The 25,110-nt window shown below is 40.9% G+C and overlaps 1 protein-coding gene across 2 annotated transcripts in view; it reads left to right on the forward strand.

The window, feature by feature from the left end:
* kmt2a (lysine (K)-specific methyltransferase 2A) overlaps positions 1 to 25,110 on the forward strand; it is a 161,553-nt gene that overhangs the window by 121,946 nt on the left and 14,497 nt on the right. For both annotated transcript variants that reach the window (XM_073029965.1, XM_073029966.1), the window contains exons 26-33: positions 1,445 to 1,624; positions 3,481 to 7,999; positions 10,367 to 10,462; positions 17,894 to 17,973; positions 18,409 to 18,576; positions 19,649 to 19,723; positions 20,415 to 20,589; positions 24,135 to 24,242. In XM_073029965.1, the coding sequence (XP_072886066.1) occupies positions 1,445 to 1,624; positions 3,481 to 7,999; positions 10,367 to 10,462; positions 17,894 to 17,973; positions 18,409 to 18,576; positions 19,649 to 19,723; positions 20,415 to 20,589; positions 24,135 to 24,242 (5,401 nt within the window). The remainder of the gene's footprint in view (positions 1 to 1,444; positions 1,625 to 3,480; positions 8,000 to 10,366; positions 10,463 to 17,893; positions 17,974 to 18,408; positions 18,577 to 19,648; positions 19,724 to 20,414; positions 20,590 to 24,134; positions 24,243 to 25,110) is intronic.

Here is a 25,110-nt window from a genome sequence, read left to right on the forward strand (position 1 = left end):
CTATGGAGAGAAATGAGCATTTGACGCTTCAGGTTGAGAGTTTTCATCTTGACCTGAAACATCGACTGTCCATTTCCCTCCATAGATTCTGTCTGACCTGCTGAGTTCTTCAGCTGCTTTGTGTGTAGCACCCTGAGTAGTGTTAAACTCAGGCTTCTGAGGCTATGTATCAGGAGAAATGTCTACAATCCCAGTTGGCTGCTTTATACTAAAACATATGTCAATCCCGTGAATGAATGCCAAGCACCAGCTCAGAATATAGGATTTTCCAGGAAAGTAATGGTAAAAATCTGAAATAGAGTTCATCTTTTTGTAGAAAGAAGTGGTACAGTGGCACAGCTAGTAAAGCCTCTCAGTGCCAATGATCTTGATTCTATCCTAACTTCAGGTGCTGGTTGTGTGGAGTTTGCACACTCTTCCTGTGATTATGTGTGTTCCCTCCTACATCCTAAAGTACTGTGTGCAGTTCTGGTCTCCATATTTGAAGAAGGATAAACTGGCTTTGGAAGCGGTGCAGAGGAGGTTCACCAGGTTGATTCCAGGGATGAAGGGGTTAACCTATGAGGAGAGATTGAGTCACCTGGAACTATACTCTCTAGAATTCAGAAGAATGAGAGGGGATCTTATGGAAACATACAAAATTTTGAAAGGGACATGAGATAGAAGTAGGAAAGTTGTTTCTATTGGTAGGTGAGTCTAGAACTAGGGGACATTGCCTCAAGATTCAGGGGATAAGATTTAGGACGGAGATGAGGAGAAGCTGTTTTTCCCAGAGAGTGGAGAATCTGTGGAATTCTCTGCCCAGGGAAGCAGTTGAGGCTTCTTCACTAAATATATTTAAGATGCAGTTAGAAAGATTTTTACATAGTTGGGGAATTAAGGGTTATGGGGAAAAGGCAGGTAGATGGAGCTGAGTTTATGGACAGATCAGCCATGAATTTATTGAATGGCGGGGTAGGCTCGATGGCCAGATGGCCTACTCCTGCTCCTATTTCTTATGTTCTTATAAAAACATGAGCATTGGAATGTTAATTGGCCATTGTAAAATTGCCCCTAAGTGTAGGTGAGTGGCAAAATCTATGGGGAGTTAATGGAAATGTAGGGAGAATAAAATGAGATGAGTGCAGGATCGATCTAGGTGTTGGTCCTTTAGAGTCAGCTTGGACTTGGTTAGATGAAGGGTCCATTTTTGGACTGTCTGACTTTCTTATCAGTAGTTGATGTAGAGAAACTTGCATTAAGAAGTACATTCAATTGAAATAAGCTATCTATATTGATGAAGGCCCTTAACCTCTACCAAACAATGCATTAACAGTATGAACTTTTGAAACGCTCATTGGCTGTGTCGAGATGGCACTATTCTTTGCTCTGTCATACTGTGATCCTGCAGTGTTCCATTTTCCTTGGGCAAATGCTAACAATTGTCTTGGTTTCTCTTTGACAGAAATTTACACAACAGAGAATCAAAACACAGGTTCATCTGAAATGGCAGATCGTTATCCAACCCCTCACGGACCTGGGCCAATACCTCCGAGATCGCAGCCTGGTAGTAGGACTCAGATATCTAGTTTTTTCCCGTCTCGTCGATCCACAAGCACAGGATCTAGGCCCCTTCCATCACCAGGTACCTTATGTTGCACAGGAACGTACAAGAAAATGGGAGCAGGAGTTGGCCACTTGGTCTCCTCAAGTCTGCCATCAATACAATCATGGTGAATCTGGCTCACGGCTCAACTCTTCTTCTGTGGCATTTCCAAAAGTCCTCAATTCTCTGATCTTTCAAATATTTATCTTTTTTAAATAGCTCCTCTGAGCCTCAACAGTCCTCTGTACCAGAACTTTACCACCTGTGAGAAGAAATTCAGATTTCTGAATGGACAATGAATCCATGACCACTATCTAACAATATTTTTCTTCTCTTTTTGCATATATATGTGTGTGTGTGTGTGTGTGTATGTATTTGTGTGTGTACGTATATATAATATGTGTGTGTATGTATGTGTAATACACATTAATACTGTAATCTATAGTTTATTATTATGTATTGCAATGTACTGCTGCAGCAAAACAACAGATTTCACGACATACGCCAGTGATATTAATTCTGATTCTGAGTTACAAATAACTGCCCTCATTGCTATTTCTCGCTATTTGTGCGTCTGTTTCAGAATTTCCCTTATCATACCCCCCACTTCCCTGCCCCCCACCCCCCAAGGATCTTGTATGTTTCAGTAAGACCACACCTCATTTTCCTAAATTTCGAAGAATCTTAGCTAATTTCTGGAATGAATCTGTTGTCCTACTGAAAACAATCCTAAAAAGTTGAGTAAATCTCTTCTGGATTTCCTCCTATGCTGGTTGTCCATCTTTAAATAAGGGGACCAAATCTACAAAGATAAAGAAAAGCTTTATTTGTCACATATACATCGAAACATACAGTGAAATGTGCTGTTGTCGTGAAGTCAGCGAGGATTGCCTAGGCAGTCTGCAAATGTCACTATGTTTGAGCACCAATATAGCATGCTCACAACTGCACAATATGCTCATAACTACATAATGTGTATAGAGCACTCCAGGTATTGCCTTGCCAGTTCCTTGTACAATCAGAACAATACTTCTCTAATTTTATCTTTAAAGCCACTGTACCATTTGCCACCTTAAATACTTGCTGCACTTGCATGCAAAATTTTTGTTTTTCTTGTACAAGAATTCCACTTCTTTGCAGTCTCCCTATTTAGATTCTTTGGCATATGAAAGATGCGTGCATTGAAGTCATTAATTACTTAGATTATTAGACAATATGAATTACAAATTTAGAGGACTAAGGTAGCAACTGTTGAGGCCCACAATTGGATTACCCATGATTTTGTTGTATTGCAGTGCTGGTTGTAAGGGCAACATATTCTGTTTAAAATACTACACATTTTGATTCTTCCTAAGATTCTTAATAGGCAGTTCAGGATACTGGATATTAAAATATGTTTTCATTCATACTCTAGTTTCCCTATGAATCATTTAATGTATTGAGTAGGAATGCTCATGCTATTAAAGTGGTGCTTTTATTTTTACTAGTAATTGTAGTCTTGGGGATGTACTTTGCTATATTTGGCCTACTTCCAAATGTAGCCCATTCCAATAAGAAGGTTTTCTTTATCATCAGAGTAGCTTGGACTGGAAATTATTTAGTTGAATAATCGCAATCTATCTGACTGCTTACAAATTCGTAAATTGTAATAAATTGGCATTCACACCTGGAGGCCATGCATCTGACTGAGTTTTAAAGAATAAATGGAGTGGCAGTTCAGATGGCCTTGATTTAATTAGTGGAAAGGCTGTTCTGTTGATAGTGTTACAGGTTCTTAGAACCAAAATAGAAAATAATAGATGATTCTTTCTCCAGTCCCTGCATCTTTCAAATTTCAAATGTAGATATACGATTTGAAATATTAATTGTTTATAATTTTTTTGTTTATTTTTAAGGGAGCCCCACACCACTGATTCATGAGAAAGTCACATTTGCTGATGCCCTACTGTCATCAGGGAGACGGAGTACCATTTCTAGGAGACATAGTACAACTTCAGTATCGCCCCAACATTCAAGGCACAGGATGGCTTCTCCTTCTCAAATGGGCATAACATACGTAAGATTAAGTAGTAATATCAATACATCTCCACTGACTTCCCTCAGTGTATCATCGGATACAGACGCAGGAAGCCAATCTGGTGAAACTTTTCGTAAAGCACTTCAGTCAGACAAACTTGGTATTCCACTGCAAGCGTATACGGGACCTTCTAGCCGCCAACGAATTGGTAGTGCTGATTCTATACCTGTACACCATACAGGGGTTTCTCACACATTAGTTTTACAGCCTAACAGGACAGAGCCAACATGTACTGGGCATCACAGTTCTAAAGACTGTTCTTTAACTTTATCTGGTAACCTTTCTCGAAGTGAGACCAGTCTACCTGTAAGTACATTAGATGGTTTAGTGACAACGTCAGTGTTACCACCGACGTCTACCTCAGTTCCCACAGTAACAGCATCACGTACAGCACAAAAAGAAGCACGTAACAACAGTGCATTGCTTACAAATTCTAACTCGGTGACACCACTCTCTAAAGAAGCTAAAACCTGCATGTTATCTTTTCAACAAAAAGATTCTAGAAGACCAAACGAGCAGTCCAAGGACACTGTGCATGCAGGAAAATCCAGCAAGGAGCACTCTCACAGTCAAGGCACTGAGAGAACAAGGTTGCAGTCTGCTGGAGCTAGCCATACAGTGACTACAGGAAATGAATACCCTCGGTCAAACTGTGCTGAGAAGAGACTAGTCACTAAAGTGTCCTCAGCAGATTTTCCCAGAAACAGTAGAGTACAGACAGGAAAGCATTTTGAGGAAAGCCCATGTTCCGATTCTGCTGCAGATCTAAAGGTTAATCCAAAAGTATCCAGCAATTCACTTCTTGAACTAGTTGAGAACACTCAAATTATCGAAGAACCTAAACAGATATTTAATGACAAATCTGCTGGTACTGAACATTATCTTCCTACAAGTATTAGTGAAAGGATCCAACCTCCATCTGACAAGATCCAGGCTGATATTCGCAAAAAAGAGATGTATACTTCACAAAAGCAAGAAATTCATGGATATTTAGAATCTGATTACCTTATTGATGAGGATCATGATGAAAATCTAGTCACATCGATGTCCACCAGTTCTCAGGAAGGTGATGAGCCATTGTCCTCTGTTATGCCACCTTCAATGACAGGAAGTCCAGAAAATGAGCGGGAAAACCTGAGGTGTCCAAAGTGTAACAAGGTCTACAAACAAAGGGTGAAGAATTTGTTTCAAAAGCATGTGCTGCAGTGTGGAAATCAGACTACACAGGAAGATGGTGATGGGAACAAAACTCAGGACAATGATTCAAACAAAAGGAGGTATCCCCGAAGAAGTGCCCGTGCACGCTCAACTACCTTTTTTGGGTTGACTCCCTTTTATGGTGTAAAATCGTATGGTGAAGAAGATTTTCCATTCTATCGAGATCCCTCCGGGAAAAAACGTGGAGAGCAGTCAACTCAAGGACAGGTAGATGGAGCTGATGATCCAAGTACATCATCTGATGAAGATGTGGAATACTATTACAATTTCACAAGAACAGTTATCACATCTGATAGAGAAGGAAGACTTGAGCCGTGCAGTTTCTTTGATGGTGAGGAAGATTGCCGCATACCCAGGATAAGTCAACTTGATGGCGTTGATGATGACACAGAAAGTGATGTTAGTGTAACCGCAACAGCAGGGAAAGCAACACAGGTGAATAAAATAAAATCCAAAGAAAATGGAACTGAAAGCCTCGACCTTGATGGAGCAATTAACAGTGGTACTGTTGATGGAGAAAAGGAGAACCATGGGATTAAATCAGTTTCTGACCTGAAAAGTAATGATTCAAAATTAGATAACTGCATTCCAGTGAGTAGAGTGAAGTCTCAAGGCCAGGACTCCTTAGGGGAGGTTTCTCTCACCTCATTAGACACTTCAAGACGAGGCCACTCCAGCACAACTTCTGAGAAGAATTTGCTGGATAGTTTCAATACAGACTTGTTGAAGGCTGCTAATGATTCAGACAATAATAACAGTGATGACTGTGGCAATATTCTCCCATCTGACATCATGGACTTTGTTCTGAAGAATACACAGTCTATGCAAGCACTAGGGGAAAGCCCAGAGTCATCATCTTCTGAACTTATAACACTGAGTGAGGGTTTAGGTTTGGTTAGTAACAGAGGAAAGGATATGGGCAGTCTGTTTGAAGTATTTTCCCAGCCGTTGCCCAGCACAGAACCTGTGGAAAGTGTTGTCTCAGCCTCCATTCCTGCTGAGGAGCCCTTTGAACTGCCCCTTGAGTTGCCGTCAGACCTGTCTGTTTTAACAACGTGCAGCCCAGCTGTTTCTAACCAAAGCCACAGCAGCCTTACTGTTATTTCAACATCCCAGCTGACCCCATCAGAAGATCAATCAGTATTAAATTTACCTGCCTCTGAGACAGTGGAAAAAGGGGTAACAGTGACTGGGGAGAAATCAGTGACAGTGAATGAACCTGAAGTTACTTTGATAGGACATCAAGTGGTGGAACCGTCTGGAGAAAGTCACATGGCATCAGATCAATTCATCCAAAGCCACATAGACACAGATCAGCTTACTTCCCCAACCTGTACTCAGGTAGAACAAGGACTTAACAGCCAGGATCTGACAGGGGTTGTTGCAAGCTCGCCAGTTGTCCTTCCAGTATCTGTTTCACCTTCTGTGCTACCCCAAGGTCAGAAATATGTCACGAGTCCAGATAGTCCTGGACCCACTCCTGTCGTAAGTTCTACGACAGAGACTGCAACACCACTCCCTAAACCAGGAACAGGAGACCTCATTATTGTCAATCAACATGGACACCCACTGTATGTTCTCCAGACGCTTCCCAATGGAGTTACACAAGAGATAAGTCTAACACCTTCATTAGGAACTGCACAAGCAGTCATAGAGACAAACAATACAGTTCTTGGGCAGAATGTTTCTATGGGATGTAGCTTAGCTTTGGCAACTGGTTTAAATGTTAGCTTGCCATCTTCACAGTCAATATACACTTCTGCTACTATGACCAACAGCGGTGGATTGATGACTTTATCGCAACACCCTCAGTTACATTCCTTTGCGGGACCCCCCGCATCAGCATTTCAGCCCAACAATGCTAACTCTGGTTCCAGCCTCCTTATTGGGGTCCAATCGCCTCAGGATCCTCAACTCTTAAGTTCTGAGCCCAGTCAGAGGCCAGAGCTTGTCACTGCCATGACCTCTAGTACTGGATCCACTCAAGTCAAGAAAAGGCCAATAAACCGGCTGCCTTCTAAAAAGGGCAAGAAATTAGCACCTTCGTACCAGCAAACTTCAGGCTCTTCAGAAATTGTACCTAATATGACTTCGATCAACTTTCCATCTTCACAGGTCCCTGGAGGGATTGCCAACCAGTCAGGATTAGTGGATTTAGGAGCACTTACAAACACAGGACCCCAACGAACAATTCCCAACATAATTAAACGTCCAAAATCTGCTGTAATGTATTTTGAGCAGGCATCATTAGCTGTGCCTCAGCTTCAGCAAACACTGGGGGCAGTTGGGTCCACAAACATCATTGGTCCAGAAAGCAGTCATCTGGCAGCTGGAAATGTGTCAGGATTGGGATCAGGTCAATCTGTTTTAAATGTTGTATCTATGCATGCAGCAACAACAGCAACCAGTGCTGCTGCTGTAACTGGGCATATTCTGGGTCAGAGTTCAGTCACCTTAGCTGCTCCCATGTTACTAGGGACAACAGATATCACTGGCTCAATAAGCAATCTGTTGATCAAAGCTAGTCAACAGAGCTTAGGACTTTCAGATCAAGCAGTATCATTGCCTGGAACAGGAATGTTTCAACACCTAGGACCATCACATAGTCCGAACAGTGGACCTCTATCTCCAGCACAGAGCATATGTCTGCTGCCTTCCACTCCAGCAGTTACTGTACCAGTTGTGCCGAGTCCACCTGACCAGGAAGGGACCTATCAACTCCATCAAAGAACTCAGATGTTGCCAAACAAATGTGTAGCAGCAACTGCTCAATTAGATGCTGTGTGTATTTCAGGTGGCCAGCTATCAACTACCACATTGTGCATGTCGTCCAGTGTCATGAGTAACCCAGTTGTATTTTCAAACACCAGCATGACTTCACCAGCTCCAGTAGCTTCTGTGTTTTCCTCCACCACGGACCAGTCTTCTGTCAGTAGTGTACCTGTACTATCTCCAGGCTCTCCAAGATCCAAGCCCAGGGTAAAACGGACATCATCCTCTTCTGACAAACCAAGCAATAAAAAGCACAAGGTGGTACATGTCATGACTGAATCTTGTGGAGGTCATCAAGATATTCTGGAGTCTGATTTGGCCAATGTGCCCCTATCTTCTAGTGCAGGGTGAGTAATAAAGATGTTATTTAAATCACCTTTTAACAAATCTTGAGAGTGTTACAGTCCTACATATTATGGTTGGATCTTTGGATTAATGAGCAATTGAAGAACCTTGGTGTGCTAGTCCAAAGTGGTGTACTCATCCAAAGATCCCTGAAGGAGGTAGCATAGGTAGATAAGATGATGAAGACGACATACGGGGATACTTTCCATCATTAGCTGGGGCATAGTATGTATGAGCAGGGAGGTTATCTTTATAAAAGATACAGCCATAGCTTGAGTAATATTTTATAAAGATGTACCATAACCCTAGTTGTCACTCTTCAGGCTGGACATAATGGCACTGGAGAAAGTGCAAAGGAAATTGACCAGGATGTTGCCTGAGATGGAGTTTTTCCATTTACAGCAAGAGACAAGATAGGCAGGGTTTACTTTCCTTTCACTGAAAGACATCAAGTGGAGACTTGACAGAGGTATACAGATTTTGAGGGGTTTAGATGATAGGAATTACTTTTCCCATAGTAGGTGCTTAAATCCAGAGAGTATTTGTTTTAAGGTAAGGGGTAGGAGGTTTGGGGGGAATCTAAGTATATTGTTTTACTCAAAAAGGTGTTTAGAATACACTGACTGTTTTACAACATTTAAGAAGTACCTGGACAAGCACCTGAATTGCCAAAGCTTAGAAGGCTATGGACTGAATTGGGAAATAGGATTAATATTGATGGTTTGCATAAAAACCATATGTTTCAATGCTGTATGACTCTCTAAAAGTCTTATTTTCCTTGTGATTTTAAGAAGTTTTAATATCTTGAAAAATAATTTGGGAATTGCTAATATATCTAGCAATTTTTCAAACTTACAAAAAGGTGTATTCGTTTTAATATAAATTTCTTGCTTGCGTTAAATAGTGATCCTCCATGTTCTTTTTCCCCTACATAATTAGCTCGAGTTGTGAAGTAGGAATTTGTCTGATTATCAGCTAACATAATGGTTAATAGTAAACCAGACCAGAATACAGTTTACCAAATGTTGTAAACAGTAAGCACTTTTCATATCACTCATTATTGTTCACTGGCTCAATAAACAATCTTTTGATCAAAGCTAGTCAACAGAGCTTAGGACTTTCAGATCAAGCAGTATCATTGCCTGGAACAGGAATGTTTCAACATCTAAGATCATCACATAGTCCGAGCAGTGAACCCCTATCTCCATCACAGAGCATATGTCTACTGCCTTTCACTCCAGCAGTTGGTACCAGTTGTACCAAAATATATTTCCCATTCAGTCTGTATTTTTCCCTTCTCCACGCATTCCATTTTAATTCAGTTGAATTGAAATCTTGCATTAGAAAGACCCTTTGTGGTTATTCTTAATTGTTTAGTTCAAGTTACTGCAAGGATTACATATCTTTGAGCAAAAACTGATGTAAAATTCATAGAGGCAGTACTGTTAATGTACTATGTTAGTCTCATGCCTCTCTTAGGCTTGCTCCTTGCTGAAAGATTTCTGATGTTTCTGAACACTAAATGCTTCAACTCCTGAATGAGCTTTTCTGGCATCTGGTGAACTGATTTTGGAATGGAAGCATTATAGCAGTGAATTGCAAATTGGTCTGAGCAGAAGTTCAACTAAAGGCTCTTTAGATTCTGTCCATTATGTGTTCATTTTTCTCAGCTAACACGGGTACTCTGATACAAGGGTCTTCCAGAACCAAAGGTCCATGGAGAGAGTGGGCATTTTGGAGGTAGTTACTCATCTGATGTTTAGACAGATATGTTATTGGAACTTACCAGCTATCCAGTGATAGGAGATCAGAGATTTACAGTGTCAAAGTTCAGTTCAGAGGTGTTGTACTTTGGCAGAATACGATCCTACCTCAGTTAATGTAGTTCATTTATTTCAAATTATTGGGAAAATGTTGTTTATAAGCAAGAAATAATTTAAGCAGGAATAGCATAGTCAAATGCTTTAGTTTTAAAATTTATGATCACACAAGAACAATGTGATGGCACATGCAAGAGGTGCCACTTTAGTGTAGCAGTTAGCCTGATGCCATTACACTTCAGGGTATCGGATTTTAATTCTGAAAAAGTTTGTATGGCTTTTCCGTGAGTGCATGAGATTCCTCTGGGTGCTCCGGTTTCCTCCCACATTTGAAAAAAGTACCAATTAGTAGGTTAATTGGTCATTGTAAATCGTGCTGTGATTTGGCTAGGATTAAATAGGTGGGTTGCTGGGTAGCATGGCTCATTGGGCCAAAAGGACCTGTTATGCACTATGTATCTAAATAAGTTTGATAACAATATTGTTGCCATACTGTTAAATAAATCTGACAATACTATCCCCCAATTGTAACATTTAATGTTATTTCAGTTCTATTCATGTAAAACTAAAAGCAACAGTACAAGATGCTATGGAATTTGATGAGCAGCAGCATGAAGATTGTCACCAGGATTCTGATTCACCAAGGTGAGAAGAGCTAATGGGAAAATTATTAAGATTACATGTACATATAAAAATTGAATAGTTATCACTAGCATAACGTACAAGGACTGGAGGAGACAATGAATGTTACAAGATCCATGATGCAGCGTTCATTAATAAGGACATCCAGCACCAGGGCATGCCCTTTTCTGACTGTTACCATTATGAAGGAGGTACAGAAGCCTGAAGACACACACTCAGTGATTCAGGAACAGCTTCTTCCCCTCTGCCATCCGATTCCTAAACTGACATTGAACCCATGAACGCTACCTCACTTTTAAAATATATATTATTTGTTTTTTTGCACAATTTTTAATCTATTCAATATTTGTGTACTGTACTGTGATTGATTTACTTATTTATTTATTATTATTCTCTTCTATATTACATAATGCATTGAACTGCTGCTGCTGCTAAGTTAACAAATTTCACGTCACATGCCTGTGATAATAAACCTGATTCTGATTCTAGTTGCAGTTACAGTCTCTCCTGCACCACCTAAATATCCTGCCGAAGGGTCTCAGGCCAAAACGTCGACTATACTTTTTTCCATAGATGCTTTCTGGCCTGCTGAGTTCCTCCAACATTTTGTGTGTGTTGCTATGGGGGACAGAAGTTGACTTATGTCTTTCAAGGGGTGGGGGTATTTGGGGTAAATTTTTGAAGGTAACAATGGGGAATAGTATTTACTGATTGCTTTTTAAGAAATTGGTATAGATTTGATGTGTTTAGTTGTATCATCTTTGCTCTTATGATTTTAGCATTTTTATTTGTCAGAGAAGAGCAGGAAGAGTGAGTTTAAGGGTTGTTCTTATTGCATGCTTCAAAATTCAAAGTAAATTTATTATCAAAATACATTTATGTCACAATCCGAGATTTAGTTTCTTGCGGGTATTCATAGTAAATGCAAGAAACACAATAGAATCAATGAAAAACCACACCCAACAGGACGGACAACAACCAATGTGCAAACAAACTGTGCAAGTACAAAAAAGAAAGAACAAAAAAGAAATAATAATAATAAATAAATAAGCAATAAATATCAAGAACATGAGATGAAGAGTCCTTGAAAGTGAGTCCATATGTTGTAGGAATAGTTCAGTGATAGGGCAAGTGAAGTTATCCCCTCTGGTTCAAGGGCCTGGTGATTGAGAGATAATAACTTACTGAACCTAGTGGTGCAGGTCTTGAGACTCATATACCACCTTCCTAATGGCAGGAGCGAGAAGGAAGTATGGCTTGGATAGTGGGGATCCTTGATAGTGGATGCTGCTTTCCTGTGACAATGCTCCATGTAGATGTGCTCAATGGTGAGGAGGGCTTTACCCCTGATGGACTGGGCCGTATCCACTACTTTCTGTCGGATTTTCCGTTCAGGGCATTGGTATTTCATTACCAGGCTATGATGCAGCCAGTCAATATACTCTCCATTACACATCTAGAGAAGTTTGTCAAAGTTTTAGATAATCATGCTGAATCTTCACAAACTTATTTTTTTTAAAACGTAGAGGCATGCCATGCTTTCTTTGTAATGGCATTTATGTGTTGTACTCAGGACATGTCCTCTGATACGATAACACAGAGGAACTTAAATTTGCTGACTCTCTCCACCTAATTCCCCTGATGAGGATCTTCCTGAAGTCAATAATCAGCTCTTTGGTCTTGCTGATATTGAGTGAGAGTGGTGCACGGTTAGCAAAATGTATCAATGAAGAAAGAGTATGTAACCTGAATTGATTGCTTCCAGTATGGCTGGCAGCAAGCTGAGCTGGCATCCTACAGGAAAAGTGTTGATGGATTGGCAGAGGTGGGAAAATATTTCTGTTCCCAATGGCCTCTGCTCCTTGGGAACAGTATAATAGGTGCAGACTAACAACATCTGCAGCCTAATCAGTAGAAGTTGAATTGAGGAGAAAAAAAGGAAGTGGAAAATATTAGTTATGTGGATACAGCTGGCAGCTGTTACCAAAACCATTCCCATCACGCAATAACAGATGGATTATGTTTGCATTTAAACTACTGCAAATGTAAGGCATTCCTCAACAAGAAGTTCCATTCTCTCAAGTGAAAATAATTGGCTTTATTGGCACTCAAAGCAAGAGGTCCAGCAGATATGCCAGGACCTAACGAACATGTGGTGAATGGAGGGAGTACAGAAGAATGAGGTTTTTCAGTAATATAGAAACCACCCATGAATCCATTATCAAAAGCCTGACCCCACCAAGAGCCTGGAATGGAGATGAATATGTTAGGGGCAGAAGGGTGTATGCACCTGCTGGAATGAACACTTAGAAGACGTCTTTGATCTATGTCCTTCATGTGAGTGCACTTCATCTCAGAGCACTCTAGTCTAGCCATGGCTAGCCAGTATCCATTAAGAGGTGACTAGAATCTGGGTGTTAGGCCAGTATTAATTGCCTAGCTGCTGCCTTGAATCACTCTGGAGTAGGTACTTCTGAGGTATTGTCAGGTAAGGAATTCCAGTATTTATACCTATGATGATGAACGAATGGTGAAACATTTTCCTGATACGATGCTGTGTGACTGGGAGTGAAATGTGCATTTGGTGGTTCCATACACCTGAAGCCCTCCTTGCTAGTTATATAGTTGAATATTTGGGGTAAGTTGTTGAAGTAATCTTGGGAGTAACTGCCATGCATTTTGTAGATAGTAGTTGGGTAGGTTGAATATTAAGGGTGGCGAATGGAGTACTCTTTAAGTGGGCTGATTCATCTGGATGGCATTGAACTCTTGATTTTAGAAACAGAAAACCCACAGCACAATACAGGGCCTTTAATCCACGATGCTGTGCCGAACATGTACTTACTTTAGAAATTACCTAGGGTTACCCATAGCCCTCTTTTCTAAGCTCCACGTACCTAACCAGGAGTCTCTTAAAAGACTGTCATATCTGCTTCCACCACTGTTGCCGGCAGCCCATTCCATGCACTCACCACTCTCTGCGTTTTAAAAAAAACACTAACTTACCCCTAACATCTCTGTACCTACTTCCAAGCACCTTAAAACTGTGCTCTCATATGTTAGCCATTTTAGCCCTGGGAAAAAGCCTCTGACTATCCACACGATCAATGCCTCTCATCATCTTATACACCTCTATCAGGTCACCTCTCATCCTCCAACGCTCCAAGGAGAAAAGGCCGAGTTCACTCAACCTATTCTCATAAGGCATGCTCCCCAATCCAAGCAACATCCTTGTAAATATCCTCTGCACCCTTTCTATGGTTTCCACATCCTTCCTGTAGTGAGGTGACCAGAACTGAGCACAGTACTCCAAGTAGGGTGTGACCAGGGTCCTATATAGCTGTAACATTACTTCTTGGCTCTTGAACTCAATCCCACGGTTGATGAAAGCCAATGCTCCGTATGCCTTCTTAACCACAGAGTCAACCTGCGCAGCAGCTTTGAGTGTCCTATGGACTTGGACCCCAAGATCCTTCTGATCCTCCACACTGCCAAGAGTCTTAACATTAATACTATATTCTGCCATCATATTTGACCTAAAATGAACCACCTCACACTTATCTGGGTTGAACTCCATCTGCCACTTCTCAGCCCATTTTTGCATCCTATCAATGTCCTGCTGTAACCTCTGACAGCCCTCCACCCTAGCCACAACACCCTCAATCTCTGTGTCATCAGCAAATTTACTAACCCATCCCTACACTTCCTCATCCAGGTCATTTATAAAAATCACGAAGAGAAGGGATCCCAGAACAGATCCCTGAGGCACAACACTGGTCACTGACCTCCATGCAGAATGTAACCCATCAACAACCACTCTTTGCCTTCTGTGAGCAAGCCAATTCTGGATCCACAAAGCAATGTCCCCTTGGATCCCATCCCTCCTTACTTTCTCAATAAGCCTTGCATGGGGTACCTTACCAAATGCCTTGCTGAAATCCATATACACTACATCTACTGCTCTACCTTCATCAATGTGTTTAGTCACATGCTCAAAAAATTAAATCAAGCTCGTAAGGCACGATCTGCCCTTGACAAAACCATGCTGATTATTCCTAATCATATTATGCCTCTCCAAATGTTCATAAATCCTGCCTCTTGGGATCTTTTCCATCACTCTACCAACCACTGAAGTAAGACTCACTGGTCTATAACTTCCTGGGCTATCTCTGCTCCCTTTCTTGAATAAGGGAACAACATCTACAACCCTCCAATCCTCCGGAACCTCTCCTGTCCCCATTGATAATGCAAAGATCATTGCCAGAGGCTCAGCAATCTCCTCCCTCGCCTCCCACAGTAGCCTGGGGTACATCTCATCCAGTCCCAGAGACTTATTCAACTTGATGCTTTCCAAAAGCTCCAGCACATTCTCTTTCTTAATGTCTATATGCTCAATCTTTTCAATCCACTGTAAGTCATCCCTACAATTGCCAAGCTCCTTTTCCGTAGTGAATACTGAAGCAACGTATTCATTAAGTATCTCTGCTATCTCCTCCGGTTCCATGCAGACTTTTCCATGGTCACACTTGATTGATCCTGTTCTCTCACATCTTATCCTCTTGCTCTTCACATACATGTAGAATGCCTTGGGGGTTTTCCTCAATCCTGCTCGCCAAGGCTTTTTCATGGCCCCTTCTGGCTCTCCGAATTTAATTCTTAAGCTCCTTCCTGCTAGCTTTATAATCTTCTAGATCTCTATCAGTACCTAGTTTTTGAACCTTTCGTAAGCTTTTCTTCTCTTGACTAGATTTCCAACAGCCTTTGTACACCACAGTTCCTGCACCCTACCATCCTTTCCCTGTTTCATTGGAACGTACCGATGTAGAACGCCACACAAATATCCCCTGAACATTTGCCACATTTCTGCCATACATTTCCCTGAGAACATCTGTTCCCAGTTTATGCTTCCAAGTTGCTGCCTGAGAGCTCCATATTTCCCCTTACTCCAATTAAACACTTTCTTAAAAAAACACAAAATGCTGGCAGAACTCAGCAGGCCAGACAGCATCTATGGGAGGAGGTAATAACGACGTTTCAGGCCGAAACCCTTCATCAGGAGTGAAGTAACATGGGATGGTCGAGGGGGGATAAGAATTAGGTGAGGGATAGAGAGCTGCGAAATGATAGGCTGGAGGGAAATGGGCTAGGGGGAAGGTGGAGAATTATGGGAAATAAAAGAGAAAGAAAGGTAGGGTTGGGGGGAGAGATTATAGTGAGGGGGGAAAAAGAGAGAGAAAGAGAACCAGACTAAAATAATAGATAGGGATGGGGGTAAGGGTGGGGGGCAGGGGTATCAACGGAGGTCAGTGAGTTGGATGTTCATGCCGGCAGGAAGGAGGCTACCTAGGCGGGAGATAAGGTATTGCTCCATTGACCTGCGTGTGGCCTCATCTTGACGGTAGAGGAGGCCATGGACAGACATGTTGGAGTGGGAGTGGTCTGTGGAATTGAAGTGTGCGACCACAGGGAGATCCCGCCACTGCTGGAGGACCGAGCGCCGGTGTTCGGCGAAACGGTCTCCCAGTCTGCGGCGGGTCTCCCCAATGTATAAATGGCCACATCGGGAGCACCGGATACAGTATATCACCCCAGTTGACTCGCAGGTGAAGTGTTGCCTCACCTGAAAAGACTATCAGGGGCCTGGGATGGTGGTGAGGGAAGAAGTGTGGGGGCAGGTGTAGCACTTAACTTTCTTAACTTGTCTGTTCCTATCCCTCTCCAGTGCTATGGTAAAGGAGATAGAATTGTGACAGCTATCTCCAAAATGCTCTCCCACTGAGATGAGAGACCTGACACCTGAACAGGTTCATTTCCCAATACCAGATCAAGTACAGCCTCTCCTCTTGTAGACTTATCTACATATTGTGTCAGGAAACCTTCCTGAACACACCTCGCGAACTCAACCACATCTAAACCCCTGGCTCTAGGGAGATGCCAATCAATATTTGGGAAATTAAAATCTCCCACCATAACAACCCTGTTATTATTACACCTTTCCAGAATCTGTCTCCCTATCTGCTCCTCGATGTCCCTGTTATTATTGAGTGGTCTATAAAAAACACCCAGTAGAGTTAATGACCCCTTCCTGTTTCTAACTTACACCCACAGAGACTCAGTAGACAATCCCTCCATGACTTCCTCCTTTTCTGCAGCCGTGACACTATCTCTGATCAGCAATGCCACGCCCTCACCTCTTTTGCCTTCCTCCCTGTCCTTTCTGAAATATCTAAAGCCTGGTACTTTAGAGCCATCCAGGTGTCTGAGATAGACACATCTCAAACTCCAACATTTTTGTTGGAGTTCCACTCATCCAGGCAGGTGATGAGTATTCCAACACACTCTGACTTAGCCTTATGGATGGAAAGTCTTTGGAGATGTCTACCTTAGGATGCCCAGACCCTAATCTTCTTTCATAACCCTCTGACACTGCCCCTCCCCCAATAATGTTGATAAGGGGAAAGTTGGTAATGGTAATGCTGTTGATCGTCAGCGTAAGTGGTTAGATTCTCTTGTTGGAGGTTTGCCCAGCGCTTTTGTGGCAAGAATTTTACTTGCCACTGCCTAAATGTTGACTAACTATTGTAACATAAAGGGATAGATTCTGTCATTTACTCGTTGCAAATGTAATTGCATATTGTGCAGTTATTAGTAAAGTCTCCACACCTGACCATATTGTGGAAAGAAAGTAATTGATGAGACAGCTAAAAATGCTTCAGCTTAGGACACACCAGTGAATTTGAAGCCACCCTGATTACCGGTACTTTTATCCTTTTAACCTTTCTGTCCATTTAAGAGAGTTTAAGAAGGAAATACAGATCTTTGTGAAATAAGTTACAGATGGGAAGTTATTTTGTGGGGGCATAGTATTCATGTCTACCTTTTATTTATTAATGAACGAGGAAGAATTTCCACTTGTAACAATTCAGTTTGAAGGAATTGTAGGTCTGCTTAATAAGTGCCATAATGTGGCTACTATAATAGTGTAGGAAATGTAATGATCAGTACCGACCAAGGTCCCACAGATAACATTGTGATAATTAGCAGATAGTTTGTTAATGGTGTTAGTTGAGCAGAAAAATATAACCAGGGTATCAACCATTATTAGGCTTCAAGTAGTGCTACAAAATTGATACAGATTAACCTCAATTTAATATCTCATCTGATAGATGACATCTTTGGCTGTACTGTAATATGCTTTCCATACAGTCAGATGCTGACACCGATTTCTGTGCTCACGTCTCTGATTTTGAAGCTGCATTTTCTAATCGGAGTTAGTCTACTTCAAACTGAGTTGCAACTGATACATAATTTAAAATGTCAAAAGCATCACAAAACATTTAATGTTTGAGCATTCAGAGTTTAAATATGTGTTTTACCTAAGTACCTGCAAATCTGTGCTAAGACATTGCTGATTCAAGTCTTTTCTTTTCTCAGTCAAATGGGAATACTGCAACCTATGGAACCAGTGAACACAGCAACCTCAAATACAGAAGGACAAGATGACTTTGTGACTGGTAAGCCTTAAGATTCAGTCCTTGTAAAAGGTATAGAGAACAGATTTCCTAAATTAATTAATGAAGAGTTTTAAAAATTGGAGCGTGCCAATTTTGCTCAAGTGGGGACATTCTAGACTGCAAGCAGCTACTTCACTCAGTCTTAGAGCACTTGAAGGCATTAGGTGAGGAGACACAACAGGTTATTTGAAATGTTCCCACTTCACAAGAGTGCCAAATCTAAAGCCCCCAGATGACTATAAACGAAGAGGGCAAAATGATCACCTTATATTGTGCATGAGAAAGCCTGTTGTACTATTTGGTGGGTATTCCAGCAAGTTCTTCAATTCCTTCCAGCCATATTAAGTTTTAGTAATTTAGTAATGGAGCCTGGCTGAAATATTTGAAAGCCAGAAGTAACATTTTTACTGCTAATCTTTGTTCTTTTTCCATTAGAATCTAAAAGTTCAGATGATGATGACACCTTCACTTCTCCACTACTTGCTTTGCTTGAGCAAGAAGAAAAGAGAAGAGAGATCAGGAGTGAGAAGAAATCAAAGAAAGGCCTCCTGTTTCAAATCACAAGTGATGATGGGTTTCAGATCCAGTGTGATAACATTGAAGGTAGATTCGGTTTACTAAGCATGCATATTGAAATGAGGGCTTTGTTCCTAAGGGCAAGAAAGTAGTCTATATCAAAGTGATAAACAGTATGAGTGCTGATTTGTATCTGTAATTCTTCATTTCTTTTTAAATTATGATCACAGTTATGCTACCAAGGGTTGACAAAGAAATCTTTGCAATTCCAAATACCTCCTCATAATTAGTTGAGACTGACAATAAAAATTATCTGGAGCAAAATATTGGGTAGTTCTGATCACAATTATTGCATGGCTTTTTAAAAAACTTTCATACGTAAATTTGAGGGTTATACTTAAAGAAAAGTTTAACTGAGGCGGAATTTGTAAAGCCTTTTGAGAGAAACGGTCTTCAATACAAGTGAGGTATTCAGTGAAGCAGTGCAATAAAGATTTGAAGTTGCTGGACAAGGTTTTTGACTAGGGTTAAAACGGTGATCCCTCGGTTTACTTGGCACACTGCAGTTGTTTAGACTCTATTCCCTGAAAAATCAAAATACATCAAGCAGTTTTCTTACAATACTTGATCCCAATGATTTTAGTACCCAGTTCACAGTTCAGTTGATTGTACTCTGGTGATTGTGGATTTGAACTAATTGACAAATGAGCCTTTTTTGTTTTGGGTGAAATGTTGGAAGACTTTCAGTTGCCCTTAAAGGTGGAGGCTAAAGATCCTGTGGCAATATTTGACCAAGAGGAGTTGAATTCTGCCAGTTTAATTTACCCTCAAATTATACTCTATAACCAATAATCTGTTGATTTATCTGTGTTATCCTTAGTAGACTATGGGGCACATTAGAGTATCCTGAGATCATGAAACTCACAACTTAAGTGCAAGTTGTCTTCTATTCTTATCTACATTAATAGTGTATAGCACCCCTTCTGGGTTTCCAATTTGAAGAAAACGTAATCCAAGCCATGAGTTTGATTAAGTTTGCTTTCATTTAGCAAGTGGTATTATGGATCTATGTAATAGGAAACAATTTTGTTGCAATGGTGGGGAAAAATAATCGGCCCAGCTTGTTTGCTTCTGATTGTTGTGAACATTTATTTTGTAGAAGGTTGGAAGGTGTTAACAGATAAAGTGCAGGAAGCTCGAACAAATGCCCGTCTGAAGCACATATCATTTTCTGGTAAGGAGCATTTATTGCAAAAGGAATTTCATCTTTAAAGTTAAAAGTTAAAGTTAAAGTCCTGTCCCGAGCCTTTGTGGCTCATCAGGCCGGTGCTTACGTTGGTTTCCGTGGCATGAAGCGATCGAGAGTACGAGTTGAGTTTCAGTTGAGCTTGTTCCAGTATTCTATTTGATCACTATTGATCTGTATGTGAATTCCACCTTTCTGCTGTGGTTCTGTTACTTTAATCTCAAGTTTTGAAAACTTCAATCATCTGCTTCCCATTGTCCCATTGCCCCCTCTCCTAACCCAGCCCAGAGAGCTTTTTTAGGCAGAGGTTTTCTTATTTTAAGTTATATGGATAAATGTTCTCTCTGTCACTCACCAAGCTGTCATTTACTTCTGGTCTCTAACCAGAGGAAATATTTTCTTTCCACTTTCGCTATCTTCTTAGTTGATCATCTGCTCAATCAAATCACCCTTTAATCTTCTCTTGATCAGAACACTTTTCATAATTGAATTTCAATTGTGCTTTCTGTTGATATTCTCCAATTTCACTAGAATTAGCATAATAGAAATGAGCAGATTGAATTGTTGTTTAGACTAATTGAGTTCTAACTAGTGCAGTCTGATTGCAGAGCCAGAAATTTAAGATCTCAGGCTGGTTATATGCATGCTTCAGTTTATGCTTTTGTTTTTCCATTTTCAGCGGTAAATGGCCTAAAAATGCTGGGCATTTCCCATGATGCAGTGGTATTCCTAATTGAACAGCTTTATGGAGCAAAACGTTGCAAGAATTACAGCTTCAAGTTCCATAAACACCAAGAAGTAGATGAACTTCCTGTCAATCCACATGGTTCTGCAAGGGCTGAAATACACCAAAGGTAAATCTCAGGCAGAAGCTTACACTCAGTGGCCACTTTATTAGGTACACCCGTACACCCCATTAAAGCAAGTATCTAATCAGCCAATCATGTGGCACCAACTCAATGCAGATATGGTCAAGAGGTTCAGTTGTTAGTCAGACCAAACATCAGAATGGGGAAGAAATGTGATCTCAGTGAGTTTGACAGTTGGTGCCAAACAGGCTGGTTCGAATATCTCAGAAACTGCTGTTTTCCCAGGAAATTTCAAGCACAGTATTTTTTAGAGTTTACAGAGTATGGTACAAGAAACAAAAAAAATCTAGTGAGCAGCACTTCTGTGGCTGACAACGCCTTGTTAATGAGAAAGGACAAAGAAGAATGGCCAGACTGGTTCAAGCTGACAGGAAGGTGACAGTAACTCAAATAAGTACATGTTACAACAGTGGTGTGCAGAAGAGCATCTTTGAAAGCACAACACATCGAACTTTGAAGTGGATGGACTACAGCAGCAGAAGACCATGAACATACACTCAGTGGCCACTTTATTAGGTACCGCCTGTACCTAATATAGTGGCCACTGAGTGTGTAATCCTGCTGCTCACTATTGCCATGGGCTTATTACAGATAGTAACGTTACTGCACATTGCATTGGAGTATCAAGGCATTAGATGTAGTATGTTGGTGACAAGAATTTTTTACTAGGATGTACTGGAAGGATTTTCAGCTGTTGTTTTGCTTTACAATCTGTTTGTCCTCTTTTTCTTGGAAGAAAAAGGAAATTCATGGCATCAGTAGCCTGAGCTTAGATTTTGTTCTAAAATGAAGAAACAGATAAAGTTTAATCACCAAGGTTGAAAAGTTGGGGTACATTGAGAAGCAGATTATGTCAGTCCTGTGTTTGTATACTTTACAACATATATGTCAAACTCAAGGCCCGTGGGCCAAATCCGGCCCGCGGTGGAATTATCTTTGGCCCGCGAGATAATATCTAATTACTATTAAAGCTGGCCCCAGTAATCGAAGCGCCTATGGCGTATGATATGGCTAATGCTGAGTTTATTCAGGTACCAGGTTTTCAGGGTTTTTAGTGTTTATTCGGCAGTCTTCTTCAAAAGAAACGGAATTTGTAAAGTGTAACACTTTGTAGTTATAGCAGAGACTGAGACACATGAGAGCAGGCTGAAAAAACGGAGGCAACGAAAGCTGCGTTCGCACGCGTCCAACTGATCCAGCCCGCATGAAGCTGCATTTTGCTCAATCCGGCCCGTGACCTAAAATGAGTTTGACACCCCTGCTTTACAAGATAGAATGTAGTAATGGATACCCTCCCCCATTGCATGCATACATACTCCCTTTCAGCTTCAATTCTCTGGAGGCTTTTGCTGGGATCTGCTTCTGAGAATGTACACCTTTCAATGGTGGGTAGAATAATGACTTTTGAGGAGCTGAGCTGTTAATTTCAATACTATGAATTTGTGCTTCATAATATAAGACACCATGAAAGGTGATGATATAGCTCAGTAGTATCATTAAGTGATCTGTAAACTATATTTGGGAATGCCTATTTCTTACTGAAAGGTGAAAATTTGTCAACACAAATTTTGTAGATGCTGGCAATCCAAAGCAACATACACAAAATGCTGGAGGAAAGTTCAAGTACATTTATTATCAAAGTATGTATACTATATACAACCTTGAGATTTGTCTTCTTGCAGGCAGCCCCAAAACAAAGAGACCCAATAGAACCCATTAAATAAAGAAGACCGTCAAACACCAAATGTGCAGGGAAAAAACCAAATCATGCAAACAATAAAAGTAAGCACTCAGCAAGTCAGGCAGCATCCATGGAAATGAACAAACGGTTGACATTTTGGGCCAGGAACCTTCTGGACTGAAGAGGAAGGGGGAAGATGCCAGAATAAAAAGGGTGGAAGGGGAAGGAGGATAGCTAGAAGGTGATAAGTGAAGACAGGTGAGTGGGAAATGCCAAGGGCTGGAGAGGAAGGAATCTTGATAGGAGAGGAGAATGGGCCATGGGAGAAAGGGAAGGAGGAGGGGCATCAGGGTGGTGATGGGCAGTGAGGAGAAGAGATAAGATGCCAGAGTGGGGAATAGAGGGGTGGGAGCATTTTTTTTTACCAGTAGTAGAAATTGATGGTCATGCCATCAAGTTGGAGGCGATCCAGATGGAATATGAGGTGTGCTTGTCCACCTTGAGGGTGGCCTTCTCATGGGACAAGAGAAGGTCATGGACCGAAATGTCAGAACGGGAATGGAGGTTGGAATTAAAATGTTTGGTTAGTCACTGGGAAGTTCTGCTTTTGACGGTTGGAGCAGAGTTGCTCAATGAAGTGGCCCCCCAATTTCCGAAGGGTCTCACCAATGTAGAGGAGGCCGCCACATTGGGAGTACTGGATACAATAGGTGACCCCAGAGGATTAACTGTGAAAGTGTTGCCTCATCTGGAAGGACTATTTAGGGCCCCAGATGAAGGTGATAGAGGAGATGAATGGGCATGTGTAGCACTTTGGCCACTTTCAGGGCTAAGTCCCGGAAGAGAGATTAGTGGAGAGGGAATCATTGAGGAAGAGTGAGGGGGATCTAAAGATGTGTTTGGTGGTATGTTCCCTTTGGAGATGGCAAAGGTTGCAGAGAATGAGTTGTTAGATGCAGGGGCTCATGGGTTGGTAGATAAGGATGGGGGATTTGTGAAAAGGTGAAAAACATGCTTCAACACCAAATGTTTGAATTAGCATGCAGTTTATGGACTTCTGTAAACGATGGATTAGATGCAATGTTCATAAAGTTTTATATGTAGGCTCTCTACTTCCACTGAAAGTATGAAATATGCTGGCTGAATGTCATCCATGATTCAGGCTCGTTTGTATGGGTGAGGAAATGCATAAATTCTCAGAAGCAGGTCCTGGTGGAAGAGCTCCAGAAGCGTTGGGTGGATTGGTGGGGTATATCCAATGCACACTATGAGGAGCAAATCTATTTTCATCTTCTGTTTCCTTTTGTACACCCTCTTTTCCCTCTTCAGTGCCCCAGCATAGTGGTAGCCAAGTATTTCCTTTTTCTGACAACTCCTGAAAGGTCAAGTAAAAAACAAACTATTGGTCTTTTAAAATTCTTTGAGGATTTTCAGAATAAATGTGTAAGGTTTTGGGGAAGTCTTAAAGTATCCCAGAAAGTCTTGATAATGGGTCAAAAGTATTCTTCAAACCTGATGTAGAAACAACAGCATGCAGCAGTATCCCATAAATTACTCCCCATTTGATACTTGCATAGCTCCAGTGAGACAGTATTAATTTAATTGCTGGAGTGCTTCCACAATGACATGCCCAATTTAGGCAGCAATCACTTTGATTCTCTAGGTGCCCATCAAAATCTGAACTTGAACTCCATCATGGAGGTTTACACTAAATATGCTTTGCATTTTGACTCCCTATGTACCTTTTCATCACTTAAAGCGTCAGAGGTATCACCTGTATGGAAGAGAAAAGTGGTGTTTTGAAATTGTCTCAAAGGGATTCACACATTGTTTTGATTTATTTGCACAGGAAGTCAGCATTTGACATGTTCAATTTCTTGGCTTCAAAACATCGGCAGCCACCAGATTATTGTCCCAATGAGGAAGAGGAAGAGGAGGTGCAGCTAAAATCAGCACGGTGGGTTAAGTCAAACATGCACATAATGCATTTGTATATGACATTTTGGTGGACACTGTGTATTCTTCACAGATGGGGAAAGTTAAAAATCTCAAATGCAAAATAGTAGAAATAATTGGTAAGTTGAATGGCACCTTTGAACGAATAAAGTGTTGATATAAAGATACAATGTGAATGCAGACAATTGTCAGTCCATCAACATCTAACTGATAAATATACATTTTGGTGTCAAATATTATGGGGTTTTTTAAAGGATTTTTAAATAGAACATTTGTTAACAAACAATAAACAATTTATTCACATGGACTTACCAAATAACCAAAGCAAACTAATTGGATGGTAAGCTGATATAGCTTGCAACTCATTTGCACTACCTCAGAGACTTCATTCAATATATAGGTACTCCTGTGAACAGTGTGACAGTTACATGCAAGGTTGCTTTTAATTAGTTTAAGCAGCTAAACTTCTTCACATGAAGAACAATAACATTTCATATGAGTGGGTGTATTTTTGATTGAAGTTCAAAAACCAATGCTGGATGTGTTGGAATTAATTCTTCTGTTAATCTGAAGGCAGATATGAATAAAGTCTATCATCAACATGTACCTAAAATATGCTAGTCACAAAAATATTCCCCGTAACTTGTATCAGAAGTTGAGTGTGTGTGTGCGCGCCCTTAACTCCTGGTGGAAGTTGAGTATGGAGTTGGAAAAAAAAGTATATTCAAAGTGGTTTCAGAAACTAAATTACTGGGAAAGTTGTATCAATCAAAAGGATGGTAAAATAAGGTGATCGCAACTTTAGTTTTTCCCCAATAAATAAATACAGTATTTCTAAGTGTTGTACATCATATGAATCAACTCTTGAT

The sequence above is a fragment of the Hemitrygon akajei genome, chromosome 26 (assembly GCF_048418815.1).
Source record: "Hemitrygon akajei chromosome 26, sHemAka1.3, whole genome shotgun sequence".
NCBI classification, from domain to species: Eukaryota; Metazoa; Chordata; class Chondrichthyes; order Myliobatiformes; family Dasyatidae; genus Hemitrygon; species Hemitrygon akajei.